Source organism: Tribolium castaneum, chromosome 9 (genome assembly GCF_031307605.1).
Source record: "Tribolium castaneum strain GA2 chromosome 9, icTriCast1.1, whole genome shotgun sequence".
In the NCBI taxonomy this organism is placed as follows: domain Eukaryota; kingdom Metazoa; phylum Arthropoda; class Insecta; order Coleoptera; family Tenebrionidae; genus Tribolium; species Tribolium castaneum.
Window position 1 is genome coordinate 5,991,517 of NC_087402.1, and position 14,424 is coordinate 6,005,940.

Consider the following 14,424-nt stretch of genomic DNA (forward strand, 5'->3'; position numbering starts at 1 on the left):
TTGTTGGTACTAATCAGTATTGCCAACTCATTCCCCTAAATTTTTACTACGTGTTTACTATGATAGTAAAATCTATTACGTACCCTTAAAATTGTTGTATTATTATTATTACAAAGTGTGTTATAAGTGTTTAATTACATTACTAGAACAAAGAAAATGAACCCTGTTGCGTTTAAAACAATTTCCAGTACAAATATGGTAAAATTCAGTCCATCTTAAATTTGATCACAATTTTGATGGTCGAAGCTGTTTTATATTTTTTATATTAAAAACCATTAGAAATGAGTTAAATAACGACACTGATTCATATTTTCAAAAAAACCTTTATTGTTTCAGCCATAAAAATATTTTTATCGTTACAGCAAATGTAACTAATATCATTCAATAATATGCACGTCCAAGGTCAACAAGCCTCACAGCGCGCGGGAAAAGAGTGTCAGATCTGGTGCTAACTTCTCTAATCTGTGATCCTGCCAACAAAAAATTATCGACTGTGCGTTGAACCGAAAATTCGCTTAAAAATCAACGAATAAATTTAAAAAATTAGCAGAATTTCAATAACTATTCAAAGATTTAATTGTTTGTGGTTTTCTCATTAATTAATTATTAGTAAACAATTAATAAGTGCTTTTTCGAGATGATGATCCGTCCGAATTTTTGATTCGGTGGCAAAGCTCCCGCCAACGCGTTCTGTCATTTAGTACGTCCTTTTGCTAGTCAAAAGTTTATTTCTTTATTAAAAAAATGTCGAGTACATCCCAAAAACATCGCAATTTTATTGCTGAGCCCATGGGGGACAAGCCCGTGACTGAATTAGCAGGTGTGGGTGAAGTTTTAGGTAAACGTCTTTCGTCTGCCGGATTTGACAAGGTGAGGTTATGTTTTTACATTGCGCTTTTTTGCATAACATTTTCCTGTTTTAGGCGTATGTGGTGTTGGGCCAGTTTTTGATATTGAAGAAAAACCAAGAGCTTTTCCAAGAATGGATGAAAGACACTTGCCAGGCGAATTCAAAACAATCGGCTGATTGTTGGCAGTGTTTGAAAGACTGGTGTGAGGAGTTTTTGTAAAGTGGCTTGTATAGTTTGATGCTAAACACGTTTTATTAAAATAAGATAATACTTTACTAATGTAAATATTTTTATAAGTGAAATAATTTAGTTTAGCACAAAAATTATATTAAAAACGGCTCAAGTCTTTTATTACTCCCTTACACGAATAATTAATTACAAAATTATTGCTTTGCGTTTACAATGTTCACGAATTCGGGTTTGAGGGACGCACCCCCTACTAAAAATCCGTCAATATCAGGTTGGGCAGCCAATTCTTTGCAGTTGGCCCCAGTTACGGAGCCCCCGTATTGAATTCTGATACTATTTCCAACGTCCGCGTTAACGTTTGTGCAAAACCATTGTCTCAAAGCCTTGTGCACTTCTTGTGCTTGCTGAGGAGTGGCAGTTTTTCCCGTACCTATGGCCCACACCGGCTCATAAGCAACGACAACATTTGACCTAAAAAAATTCATTACGAACTGGGCTTTTCCCCACAATATGAATCACCAGTCTTTTATTTTCCCAGCAATAGCCTTAGTCTGTCTGAAGACAACCTCCTCAGTCTTGCCCCCTTCCCGTTCCTCCAAAGTCTCCCCAATGCAGGCGATAACTTTCAGGCCAGCCTCCAAGGCATGAGCCACTTTTTCGGCGATAAGTTCGTCAGTTTCGCCAAAAATCTGGCGACGCTCTGAGTGCCCCAGAATCACCCAATTCACGCCAATGTCTTTGATCATCGCGGGGGAAATCTCGCCGGTGAAGGCGCCTTTAGGAACTTTATAGCAGTTTTGGGCGGCCACTTCAATACTTTGGGGTAGGTTTGTTCGCACATGTTCCAAGTAAATTGCGGGGACTCCCACGATGACTTCGGTGTTGGGGTTCAAGGGGCCGGTTTTTAGGGTGTTGATGATTTCGGAGATTTGTTTTTTGTCTCCGTTCATCTTCCAGTTGCCCCCAACTACGAATTTTCGGCCCATGCTGCAGCTGCAATGTCTGAGGAAAAAAATAAATGATTGTGAAACAAGACTGGTTTATACGTACACTTTTTAGCGACTAGACAAAGTCCTGAAACCGGTGATTTTATACTTTGATATGAAATTGAAACATTGAATGCCCTCCAAGTGATTAAAGGTCAACAAGCTCCACCTTCCAAAGATTACGCTCGCGAGCTCACGCATTGCCTCGGGTTTAGACGCAGTGGACAAAAATTTGAATTCTTTTTGGATTTTTTCCGAAAAGTCGCATTAATTAGGACTGACAGCTGTTGATAAACGTGGTGTGATTATTTGTTTACTCTTTGGAGGGCATTCATAACATAACATTAGCAAATTTGTATTTTTAAAAGCTATCATTAGATAATAAATTTTATCAGAAAGGTCACACAGTTGTTTGGTGTTTTACTAATTATAACTTTACTCCAAATACTATTATGTATTCTTAATTTCAGGCAAAAAAAGGTAATACATTTCAGTGCCGGGAATATTGTTTTTAAATGAACTTGTGTATTTTTTAAAACGATATAAGCTCTAGTGTAGGCTACTATTAATTTATTATTTATTTCACTTACCGAACAATTACTTTATATGTGAACTTGTACACATGGTTAAAGAGCATTGTCGCTGATTTATAATCTATAAATAATTTTATTTATTATTTGTTACTGATGTTAATCCATCAAAATAGGGACATAAGTCACAAATTTCAAATTTGCAATACAGAGTGTTTTTAAAAGTGTTCTACTTTTTATTTTTACTAAACATTTTGTGTTATTCTCTAAAGTTTTGATTAGATTTTTTAATCTAAAATTCACGTAAAACAAACTTTCCGTAAACACCCTAAAATGATTGATTTTAGTTAGCGTAAAGTTGGTTGCATGTTTTACAAATTTCTCCCTAGGGAGAAACAATTTACTAAACTTTCGGAGTGTAATTAAAATAATGTAATTTAAACCTAACCCTTGACATATGGGAAGAAAATAAGATAAAAACTGTAGCCTTAGTAAATTAATTTATCTGCAGGGACACCCTTTAACTGTACTACATTGCTTTATTCAGTGTATTTATTGTGAAATTTTTCAAAAAAATTTACGTGGTATTCTGGTATTTCTAGCAAATGTACGGCGTCACAATTAAACGAAATGAATCACTGAAACATTATTTGTTCGTTTTTATTTATTGATAACATGACTAATATGTACATATTTTCAAAACACAGGGTGTCTAAAAATTGGAGAATTTCGAGTTCAGAGCCTTGTAGTGAATCGCATCTGTAGTCCAAACATAGAAAAAAAATTAGGGGCTTCCCCCGAGGGTTCAAAATGAAATTTTAAACTTTTGAAAAGTTTCAGTCTTTATGACTGAATGATTATGGAGAATAATAATGTAAAACAATTTCTCAAAAAACAGCTTTTTTTGGAGTAAAAAATCTAAATTTTTGTGTTTTGTTTCATTTAAAAAAAGTACAAAAAATTACGATTTTTTAATACTAAAATTGAGAAACTGTATTTTTCTCCACACTCATCTACACCATATATGACAATAAACACTGAAATTTTTGGCCTGGAAAAAAACACAATTTAAAGTGCAACTGAAGTGCTTCTTATCTTTATGGGGAAGTCCCGAATTTGCATTTTGTTTCTACATTTACACAACTGAAGTGATTCTTTGTATCGCTCTAAACTCAAAATTTGCCAATTTTAAGACACCCTTTATAAATTATGTTTGTACTTTTTATCAATTTTTTTTTTCACTTTTGTGAAATAAAATGCGACTTGTAAGAACGGAAAGCGAAAAAATCTACGAATTAAAGAACACATTAAATTACAGAAAAAATAAAAAAGAAAAAAAATAAGGACTTACAATTTGGCATCAGGTCCAGACCCAATTTTGATTGGGGTGCAAGCTGGATCTACTTCAGCCATACTAAAAATTTTGCTAACCGAGAGTTTCAAAACCAAACCAGTGACAAGAACAACGTCAGTGTTTTTTGTCATTTATGATAGTTTATTCGTGTACAATTATTTTCCTTATATTCGTGATTTTACTAGGAGTTTTACCGAGAACGAGCGATTTTTAAACGAAAAACTGCGATAAAATTTTAGGTTTTGCATTAAGGGTTGGTTGGCTTGTTGACAAATGTGTGTAAAATCGTAGATTTTGGGACAATTTGGCTGTGTTTATGCAATAGAATTATCAGCGCTGTATTAAACCTTGCCGAGCTACACCCATTAAATGTGGAATATTGGTTTCTGCGATGCGCATGCCTCCGTAAGCCCCATACAGAGGAATCAACAGAAAAGCCGCGATAGCATTCTCATTGCAGATGTCTGGTGCCGAATGATGGTGTAGTTGAACGCTCGAACCCGGCTTTTGCAAATCCGTCACATTTTATCTGTGATATGTAAAGTGACGTTCCACCCCTTGGTAGTACAGGCCGTCGGGCACCGAGTGGTGAAAATCCTGCTTGCGTGATTAGTGTCCAGTGCGAGGGTTGTTTGCCGAAATGACAATGCTGACGAGCAAAGCGAAGCACTACCTCCACTGCTGTCTCTTCATCTATGTGATATTCATGTTCGAGATCTTCACCGGAGGGATCAAACTCCTCGATGGCGCTTTTTTCGTCCCCGCCGAAGACATCAACCCCTGGGTGCATTACGGGTACTTGGGTGCGTTGGTGCTCTACCTGCTTAGACTAGTGACTTTCCTCCCCTTACCCCAAGTGTTGTTTAATTTCATCGGACTGACTTACTACAACGCGTTCCCGGATAAAGTCGTTTTAAAAGCGTCGCCGATTTTAGCGCCCTTCATCTGTATTAGGGTGGTGACCAGGGGCGACTTCCCCCAGCTGGTCAAAAACAACGTCAACCGGAACATGAACAAGTGTCTAGACGCCGGGCTGGAGAACTTCCTCATTGAAGTCGTGACTGATAAAAAACTGGGGATGGAGAAGCACAGGAAGGTGAGGGAGATTGTGGTCCCCCAGGACTACCGCACCAAGTCGGGGGCGCTTTTCAAAGCCCGAGCGCTGCAGTACTGCCTGGAGGACGACGTCAATGTCTTGTCGCCAAACGACTGGATCGTGCACCTGGACGAGGAGACTCTCCTGACGGAGAATTCCGTCCGGGGGATTTTGAACTTCGTCGGGGATGGCAAGCATCAGTTCGGACAGGGGTTGATCACTTACGCCAACGAAGAAGTGGTTAATTGGATTACGACCTTAGCGGATTCTTTTAGAGTCACGGACGATATGGGAAAGCTCAAGTTGCAATTTCGGATGTTCCACAAGCCGTTGTTCAGTTGGAAGGGGTCGTTTGTCGTCACGCAGGTAAAAATCGACCGATGATAACGAAAGTTGCATTCTTTTGATCGATATTTGCTCAATTATTCATAGACTATGATTTATGGACGTCAGCTCCTAGCTGATGTATTTCAAACACGCATCTTTTTCCACCATTTCTCTAATAAATGGAATTCACGTGCTCTGATTGTTTGTCTAGTGGGAGACATTTTTAATGCCATCAAAACAAATATCTTGATTTATGTGTGCCATTAGATGCATCGTACAGGTGTCGCAAAGTAATCACATCTATCGATTTACTATTACTCCGTTATTATTGAAGGACGTTCATAAATTACGCAAAATAATGGTAATCTGTTGCAGGTTCTAGTTTTCAAATCATTTATCAAAGGCACAGTTTTTTGTATTTTTAATTCATTGATCGGTGCGTATTTTTACGATACTTTGTTCATAATTAATGAAATGACGGGGTAAGAATTTATTACGAAACGTGGGGATGAACCGTACGGAGTAATTTTTGTTATGTATGTGTTTATCGCCTATTTATTGACTGTTTATTGGAAGAACATAATTATGGTTTTGCTAATTTTGATTCGAATTTAGGAACGGAAGAAGTCAGTTAACACCTATTTGTTTATTTTTGTACATAAAAACACATATTTGAAAAATCCCTTATTTATTCAAAAATAGAACAAATACATAGATAGTGTTAGGCTACAGAGTTAATAAACCTCAGCTATTTATTGTTATTTGTTCAGGGTTCTACCATGCTTATTTTTACCAGCCATAATTGGCCAAGTGATAAGAAATTTGCGCTGTTTGAAGCAAGATAGCGTCGATGTTTTGGAAATATCTGCTGATGAAAACCGATAACTTTATTTAAAAAAATATCTGTACTCGTAATTTGCAATAATTGGTAATCTGATAATAGCGATAATCTTGACACGAGACTTCTCTTAATGATTCATAGAAAATAATGGCAACGATTATTGCTTTCCGGTCAGATTTATCAACAATAACCGACTCCAGTTTTTGATGTTCTTATCGCTGAGGTGATTTGGTCAAGGTTTGTTTCTGTTCGTTCCAGACAGCTATTTGCCAAAATAACCAATCAACTGACGTCAGCGCCGGTAATTTGCAGTAATCATAATAGTCTTACTAGTACCAAATGAGTGATTGACGATTTAGATAGGTAAAGACTTCGGTAAACATTTTTTAGGGATCATTTAACGTGACGATTAGCATTAAACACTGAAGGTTCTTTATTGTAGGTGCTTATTGAGAGTAATGTATTTATGGGGGTCAGGTACTTAGTCAATGAAAATTCCCCTAAGATAAGGTGGGAATTCGGTCAATTATTTCGCTGATTTTTCCCGCTTTTAAACAGTTTTTATTTGCGTTACTTAATTCTTTTAGTTTTTCTGTTACTAGGTGTTTTGTTTAACTGTCCTACTTTCTTTTTCAATTTGTTGACGTCTTTTTTGTAATCTTGAAGTGCACTTATGAAGTACAGGGAATAATTCAATGCCTGATATTTTTTAAATACAATTGAATGCGTGTAATAAATTGTGGAATTTATTTTATCACAATCTTAAAAACGAACTTTAATTTCAATTCATTTATTATTGCGCAATTATGTAATAAAGATTTTTATTCATTTTTCAATTACGGAAAATTGCGAGAACGCGATAAAGTATTATTTGCAACTAGCACAATGAAATCAACACATTTATGCAAAAAAACGTGCCAGAAGTGTGAAATCAAGTGTAATAAAACTAATAAATGATAAAGGCCAATGCACAGCTTCTTTGCTTCTTTGCTCATTGTTATTGCATTACAACATGCCACAGTCTCACCAGTGCGTGGTCGGCCTCTTACATTGCAAATTTTACTAAGAATTCAAAAAATACCTACGTTTTATGATTTATGGCGAAGCTGGAATAAAGCTTCTTTTGTTTCAGATTTTTTCAAATTTCGTTGCTAAACATTCTTTTTAGCAGCTGCTCAACGGTAATTATTTGCTTGTTTCGTACTTGTTTTCCCCGAAAATTTAAATCAAGTAATTTATTAACAATAAAAATCAAATGTAGTAATTGTTTGTTCGAGTAATAATAATTGCCATTTATTGCAACAATAACGTATTCAGGGGGTACTTAATATTATTTTATTTTTCCTGTTAGTGGCATTTAAAAATTCATAAACCTAGAAACGAATTCGTCATCAATGGGGGTGACAGCCAATCATGCATATTAATAAAAACGTGTCTGTGTCATTGTTTAGTGCAAATGAACCGTTTCGCATTTTACCAGAACTTGAACGGTTCAAATGAAACGATCTGACCTCTGATAATTGTAATTTACATTAATTGCACTAAAATATGTCAATTATTGTCGACATGAAAATTCAGACAATAGCCAGATCATCGTTTAAGTGGATTTTCGTGTCGTTCTATTGACAGTGTTGTGACGTTCGCACACTCCCAAAAATCGAGGAAATTTGGCGTCGAAATGTAAAACAATATTTTTAGAGTTTTGCAAGTAATTTAGCACGGGCCAGATTTAATTCGTGCTAAACGAAATTAATGGGATGCAAGTGTAGAAATGGAATTATGTAAAACGTGTTAAATTTGTAAATAGTTAAGTGGGAAATGGTCAAGGTTTGCAACACCAGTTATTGTAATTGAACGCCGGTGGTAATGATTGCAGGGATTTCATTGGGTTAGCGAAAGTGTAAAAATTAAAAAAGTTAACGTGTAATCCGATTTAGCTCATTAGCATTAATGTGGGCACTTGTTAACTGTTAATACACATTTGCCTTATATAGAAAACTTTCAAAATAAACACGTTAAATGTTTAGTACCGATTTAGTGGTCATCTCGTTTGATTGAAGACAGTCAATAGTTCGCTCGTTCGCCTAGTCCCTCTATGAATTTTTTGGACTCAGTCCTTGGTTAAAAATAATTCTGGTCGTCGTTCATTTTCATATAACAGACCGTGAAATCGTTCTGTTTGAGCTCCAAATTCTATTTACACTTCTGCGAAGATTTGTCTAAGAAACGTAATAAAGTACATACTCGGTGGGTTATTTAATCGGCCCAGTTTTCGTAGCGTGTTTGAACTTAGGCCAATTAATAATTCGATTGAATTGGACCGTCCTCGAATGTGATGTAAGATCGGAATAATAAAATTAAGTCGCATTCTTTCTTTTCTAATGGCATTGACGACAGAAATAGAAGGCATCGAGCTGATGGAAACTGGAATATTCATTTTACCTTATGTTTCAATAAGAAATTAATTTATTAAGTTTCCTACAAATTGCAAGATGAATATTTTATGATATTCTTTGTTCTGTCAAGTTTTTTATTTCTTCCAACTGCAAAAATTATTCACCGGATGAACTTTGGACAAGGTTAGAGTATCGCTGCCTTGGAAGTGAAACAAAAATGTAGTGATGGGAATGAGGCAAATACCTGTATTATAACGTGGATCTTAGAATTGGTGTGAAATTACTTTATTAAGATGATTGCAGGTGAAAGTAATGCAAGGAAAAGCGAAATTTGATATTCAATTATAAAAACATAGAACTGAATTCATGAATCTATTGTGTGCAAATGTGGAACGGGGCAGTAAATCATTAAGGATTTATTTATAAGAAGCAAACTATGTGACTACGTCACTGGACGATTATTATTATCAGGGGAATTAAAGTTTTCTTATTGTCGTCATTGTCACAAATTTGTATTTTATTGTTGCATAAATGTCCAGCAGAAATTACATAACTCATTAAAAATTAAATTTATTTAAATCCGGTTTTATTTCACTTTTTGTTTCGCAAGCGTGGCTGTCTAAAAAGGCTCTGGAGCCCGACGTCACGTCTATATCCGGCTGATAAGATAAGTCCTTTTCCCCGACCAGACCTAAATATTTATGCGTCAATAAAACACGTCTATTATTTTTTAAACTCTCGTAAACCTGCCGTTGACCTTTCATCTCCCGATTCACAAATTGCCAATTTTACGGTGCATTTGTACAAATTCTAAGCAAAATAAACTTACGTAACGAATTTCCATTTGCTCGTGCACTGGTAATTCCAGGCGTATTTTGCGGAAAGCTCGAATTACATTGCGTGTCGTGTTGCAGTCCAGATTTCGAATATGAATTATTGCGTCCATTTTAATTAACAATAAGAAAAAAAGTCACGAAGTTGATTGTTATTGCCTGCCTTATCAATGAGATGCAAGTGTTTATTGGATGTCCTCTAAATTTCATAACGCGGTTACATAAATTGCTTTATTGTGGGTTATTTCTGGCGTGATACCTACTAGGAACTGCCAAGTAACAGCCTTGGATATTATTAATAATTGTTTCGTCTCTTCAAGCACGTGAAACTAACGATTTTGAGAAGTTTTCGAATCGGAAATTTCCGAGTGATTGATTCGTGACGCGATAACATTGTTAGTGGGTTCGTTAGAAATGGATTGATAATAATTATATCGTGTCGTTGTATTAAATTTATGTCCGAAATGATCGATTCTTTTAGCGTGTATGGGAGCGAATGCTCCGCAACGGAAATAAAGTTCACGGTAAATGTAATATCAGCGATCAATATGTCCCGAAATAACGAATATTTTGTGCGAGTTTTGCAAGGTTGCCAACTTTTCGCGGTACGAAAATGTCGCATTGTGACGATAATCCTCCACCATTCAATATCACTGCTTTGTTATTGGTTCTGTGTGCTTAAATTAGATCCAAACTGTTTTGGAAATGGGTTAGTAGACTAGCAGATAGAACCGCATTTGAGTCATTTGGGGCACTACTTATCGCACCGTCAATTTCCATTATTATTACTTGCGCTACCGAACCTGCAATTAGGCTAAGTACCGAGCAGGAACGGCCTATGATTTAATGAAAGTTGAAATAATGAACATCTTGTCGGCTCAGTTTCATTAGTTGATTACTTGGGCGAGGCTAATTTTGGTTATTCGTGATTAAATAATTCAATGACAAAGTACTAGTTTTGTTCAATCGTCCCAAATAAAGGCTCACCTGTGTTTTATTGCCCCTGAAAGCAATAAAATACCCTTTGGAAAAGAAATGCTCCTTTATGTATTAAGGAATAGGTCGGCATCGAGGTCGAAAAACTTCACGTATGATTGGTTACGATAATAAATAAATAATTTGACTGTTCATGTCGAAGAATAGATTCGATGGTAAAAAATGAAAGTGGACAAACATGAGCACAACTACCGTTGCATATTTTATGAGCATTCCGGGCAGAGAATAGCGGAAAGTGATGTCTGAACACTTTTGCCATAATAAGGGTTATTTATATTGAGTACAAATTAAATGCACAGTATTTTATTTAAACGACAAGTATTTTTGATCAGTAAAAATAATAAATGCACAGTAAAATTATAAATGCACAGTAAAAATAGTAAATGCACAGTATAAATAATAAATGCACAGTAAAAATAGTAAATGCACAGTAAAAATAATAAATGCACAGTAAAAATAATAAATGCACAGTAGAATAATAAATACACAATAAAAATAATAATTGCACAGTAAAAATAATAAACGCACAGTGTAAATAATAAATGCACAGTAAAGTAATAAATGCACAGTAAAAATAATAAATGCTCGGTAAAATAATAAATCCACAGTAAAAATAATAAATGCACAGTAAAAATAGTAAATGCACAGTAAAAATAATAAATGCACAGTAAAAATAATAAATGTTTGGTAAAATAATAAATGCACAGTAGAATAATAAATGCACAGTAAAAATAGTAAATGCACAGTAAAAATAATAAATGCACAGTAAATATAATAATTGCACAGTAAAAATAATAAATGCACAGTAAATAATAGCATCTCAAAATTAGAAGGTGTAGAATTCCACGTTTCGAGTTTTACATTTTCGAGTTTAATCATTTAAGGGGTATATTTCCTTTTAGTTCGCTACTGAGCGTTTATTATTTAAACTGTGCAAACTGGTCAAATTTTAATAAAATACTGTGCGTGCAGTAAAACAAAATTTTTTACTGAGCAAAAATGAATTAAATACCTACTGATCATTTATATATTATTTAAATTATATATTTATTATATAAATTATTATTTATTATTATTATATATTTATATATTAAATAAATTAAATAAATTAAAATAAAAATTTAAATAAATTAAAAATAAATTTAAAAATTAAATAAATGCTGATCATTTATTATTTTTTACTGATCAAAATCGAATTTATTACTGATTGCTTTATTGCTACCCATTTAGATTTTAGTTGTGTACAGTTAAAATTTCCGCCGCCGTTTGGAAATGTATTATTGTTTTGAGACTGATTTTAGCAATGTTTTGATCAATTTCATCAGAAATTGAATGATTCATCCACGGACAAATAGTTTTACGACTTTGCACCCGATAATTTGAATCGTTCGTGTTATCTACAAAATGTTTGTCTCGTCTTTGGGTTTTTGGTGGTGGCTTGAGTAAATTTTTCATGTGTTCCACATATGCACTGCCTGATGCGTGTGAATCACTTGGTAATCCCTGAAGAAACATTAGTCGAATTCAGCATTACTCAGGTAGCACGTATGAGACGTCCTTGCAACACTTTGATGCCAAACAATGTGCTGGTAAAAAACAATGTTACAAGGTACACACGTGTGTGCTCTGAACAAATAATGCCAGTTATTAGAGTTAATGAGGGCTGATTAATGACACGTAAGAAATATGTTTGAGGCGAATTCGCCCATTTTATTTGAAGACTTGTGTCAAGAATGATCAATGTATGGACGGTGTTAGCGCTCTTTTTTAAAAATGATTGATTGTGCGGCGACATTCTTGCGACCGGAAGGATATAACGCTTCTGCTTTCGCCATTTCCTGTCTACGTGAATAAAACGGTTTGGGTGGAAACTATTCATTTGACGAGAAATTGCCGCAATTAAATCAGCGATTAGTATTTTGGTAATGAGAGTTTATTGTGCGAAGGTGAACGCACGATAAATTCATTCACCGTCTTTGTGGACTTGCATTTTGTTGGAATCGTTCGTCAAACGTCGGTCTTTTGATTGATTGACCTATTAACACTCCGGAAGTTTTCAAATGCCTTTTTCTACTCCGGTAACTTGCCGTCGTAAATTGATCAAAACAGTGTAAATGGGTTGATGAAAGAAAATGTGCCCAAGGACGGAAGAAAGCAAATATTGTTCGAGCACACTGTTCAAACAAAAGGAATGATGTTTTTGGTTTCATTTTTAATTGCTTCGGGTTATCAGGAGGAAGAATAATCCGTGATTCAGTTTGTTTTATTCGATAAGGTCTATGATTTTGTTCAGGAAATCAGTACTTTTTGTGCTGGTAAAAATTCCACGAGTCAATTTTGGCGTTTCGCGTCGAAGTTGAAGAACCAGTTCGTCGCCCGTTGGTCGTTTTTTCCCAAGTTCACGGAAAGTGACCCCCGTTTTGTTGCAGGTCGGCGCAGAACGCGAAGTTTCCTTCGACAATGGCCTTGACGGCTCGATCGCCGAGGACTGCTTCTTCGCGATGAAGGCCTTCAGCAAAGGCTACAGTTTCAACTTCATCGAGGGCGAGATGTGGGAGAAGTCCCCGTTCACCTTCTGGGACTTCATCCAGCAGCGGAAGCGCTGGATCCAGGGCATCCTGCTGGTGGTGCACTCCAAGGACATCCCGCTCAGGAACAAGCTCCTGCTGGCCTGCTCGTGCTACTCCTGGCTCACGCTACCGCTGTCCGTCTCCAACCTGGTGCTGGCGTCGAAGTTCCCCATCCCCTGTCCGCCGATTATTGACTTTATTTGTGCATTTATCGGTGCTGTGAATATTTACATGTTTGTGTTCGGTGTCATAAAGTCGTTTACGGTTTACAGGTTCGGACTGGGACGGTTTGTGCTATGTTTGTGCGGAGCGGTACTCGTTATACCCTTTAATTTAGTTATCGAAAACGTCGCGGTCATTTGGGGGATTTTCGGCAAGAAACATAAGTTTTATGTTGTTAATAAGAACGCGCGGCCGCAGGTGACGGTCTAGAGGCTGAAGGTGGATGCAGAAAATGAGAAACGCCCAATGCGGAACTCGGACGGGTTCTCATTTTCCGCCTAGTGAAAATTTTTACTTTGTTGTCCTTTTATAATATACGATGTATTAAAGATCAGGTATTTTAATACGGAGCGGTTTCACAATTGGCCACCTCATCCATGTATTTATTACGAGTCATTCATTTCACTATCAATTATGAAATCGCCGGGTTAGTATTTACGCAAAATTGGAAACAGCGCAAACATTGTTTTTTTCCATCTTATTACGGACAGCTTTATTAAAACGCTGCCTTATCAAGATTTATACGTTCCATAAACTCCCCCATTTCGGTGCAAAACAATTACCTTACTACGGGAGGACCAAGTATCGACTTATCGAAAACTTCGGCTTTTTTATGTGTTCCTGAGTCGCGAAATACGTATTTTCTTTCACCGTTTCCTGCATTCTTCACTAGCTTCCACTGTAGCTTGCCATTAAATAAGCGGATTTTGTTGTAGAAAATCAAAACGATTAGAATCAAAAGTGTCCAGAGCCAATTTTTATTGAGATTAACAAGTAGTTTGTTATTGATTGGTGTTCCAAAGTAATGAATTAGTGTGCGAAGCCTCTATTCCTTGTACAGTAACAAAGTTCTAGCGTTATGTTGTTTAATTTAAGACGTAAACATGTCCATTTAGTAAACTGGTCTAGTGCATGTTTATAGAACAAAATTTTAATACTAGCCGGCTCTTCATGTGACTGTTAAGAATAAGTGAATACCCCAAAGATTATTTTTTATTGTGTGTAAATAACTTTGTTTTTGTGATGAATTCATTAAATTTTCTTTCACTGAAGACATACTAGTCATTATTGATTATCCAAATAGCATCGGTTGATCTTACTTAGCTGCTAGTTCGTGTAGTTCATTGTGATTTCGGGCTATTTTTTCGAGAAGCAAAAATTGTTGTTTTGAAGCCGACTGATGATTTTTTATGTACAAAACGTTAAGTAATAAAATGCACAATGCCAATACTT

At 35.8% G+C, this 14,424-nt stretch overlaps 3 protein-coding genes across 5 annotated transcripts; 2 read left to right on the top strand and 1 right to left on the bottom strand.

Annotated features, from left to right (window-relative positions):
- Positions 1-655: 655 nt before the first annotated feature.
- baf (barrier to autointegration factor) lies at positions 656-1,189 on the top strand. Its single transcript, XM_970397.4, has 2 exons — positions 656-870; positions 924-1,189. The coding sequence occupies exons 1-2, from the start codon at positions 745-747 to the stop codon at positions 1,068-1,070; spliced, it is 273 nt and encodes a 90-aa protein (XP_975490.1). The 5' UTR covers positions 656-744; the 3' UTR covers positions 1,071-1,189.
- On the bottom strand, positions 1,185-4,049 carry Tpi (Triose phosphate isomerase). Of its 3 annotated transcripts, none has more exons than XM_064359183.1 (3): positions 3,908-4,049; positions 1,560-2,042; positions 1,185-1,511 (listed from the first exon to the last, which is right to left on the bottom strand). In XM_064359183.1, exons 1-3 carry the CDS (start codon positions 4,039-4,041, stop codon positions 1,235-1,237), a joined length of 894 nt encoding a protein of 297 aa, XP_064215253.1. In that variant the 5' UTR covers positions 4,042-4,049; the 3' UTR covers positions 1,185-1,234. The 3 variants fall into 3 exon arrangements, with proteins under 3 accessions (XP_064215253.1, XP_064215254.1, XP_975493.3); XM_064359184.1 differs by lacking the exon at positions 3,908-4,049 and adding an exon at positions 2,617-2,727; XM_970400.5 differs by lacking the exon at positions 3,908-4,049 and adding an exon at positions 2,091-2,250.
- Positions 4,027-14,421, top strand: egh (egghead). The gene is made up of 4 exons (XM_970403.5): positions 4,027-4,149; positions 4,202-4,315; positions 4,371-5,372; positions 12,829-14,421. The coding sequence occupies exons 3-4, from the start codon at positions 4,551-4,553 to the stop codon at positions 13,399-13,401; spliced, it is 1,395 nt and encodes a 464-aa protein (XP_975496.1). The 5' UTR covers positions 4,027-4,149; positions 4,202-4,315; positions 4,371-4,550; the 3' UTR covers positions 13,402-14,421.
- Positions 14,422-14,424: the final 3 nt, after the last annotated feature.

Excerpts from the sequence above, each read along its gene's own strand:
- baf (XM_970397.4), top strand. The coding sequence starts at position 745 with ATGTCGAGTACATCCCAAAAACATCGCAATTTTATTGCTGAGCCCATG. Across the intron at positions 871-923 it reads CGTCTGCCGGATTTGACAAG|GCGTATGTGGTGTTGGGCCA; the intron begins GTGAGGTTATGT and ends TTCCTGTTTTAG.
- Tpi (XM_064359183.1), bottom strand. The coding sequence starts at position 4,041 with ATGACAAAAAACACTGACGTTGTTCTTGTCACTGGTTTGGTTTTGAAA. Across the intron at positions 2,043-3,907 it reads TCTGGACCTGATGCCAAATT|ACATTGCAGCTGCAGCATGG; the intron begins GTAAGTCCTTAT and ends TTTTTTCCTCAG. Across the intron at positions 1,512-1,559 it reads GCTGGGAAAATAAAAGACTG|GTCAAATGTTGTCGTTGCTT; the intron begins GTGATTCATATT and ends GAATTTTTTTAG.
- egh (XM_970403.5), top strand. The coding sequence starts at position 4,551 with ATGACAATGCTGACGAGCAAAGCGAAGCACTACCTCCACTGCTGTCTC. Across the intron at positions 5,373-12,828 it reads GGTCGTTTGTCGTCACGCAG|GTCGGCGCAGAACGCGAAGT; the intron begins GTAAAAATCGAC and ends GTTTTGTTGCAG.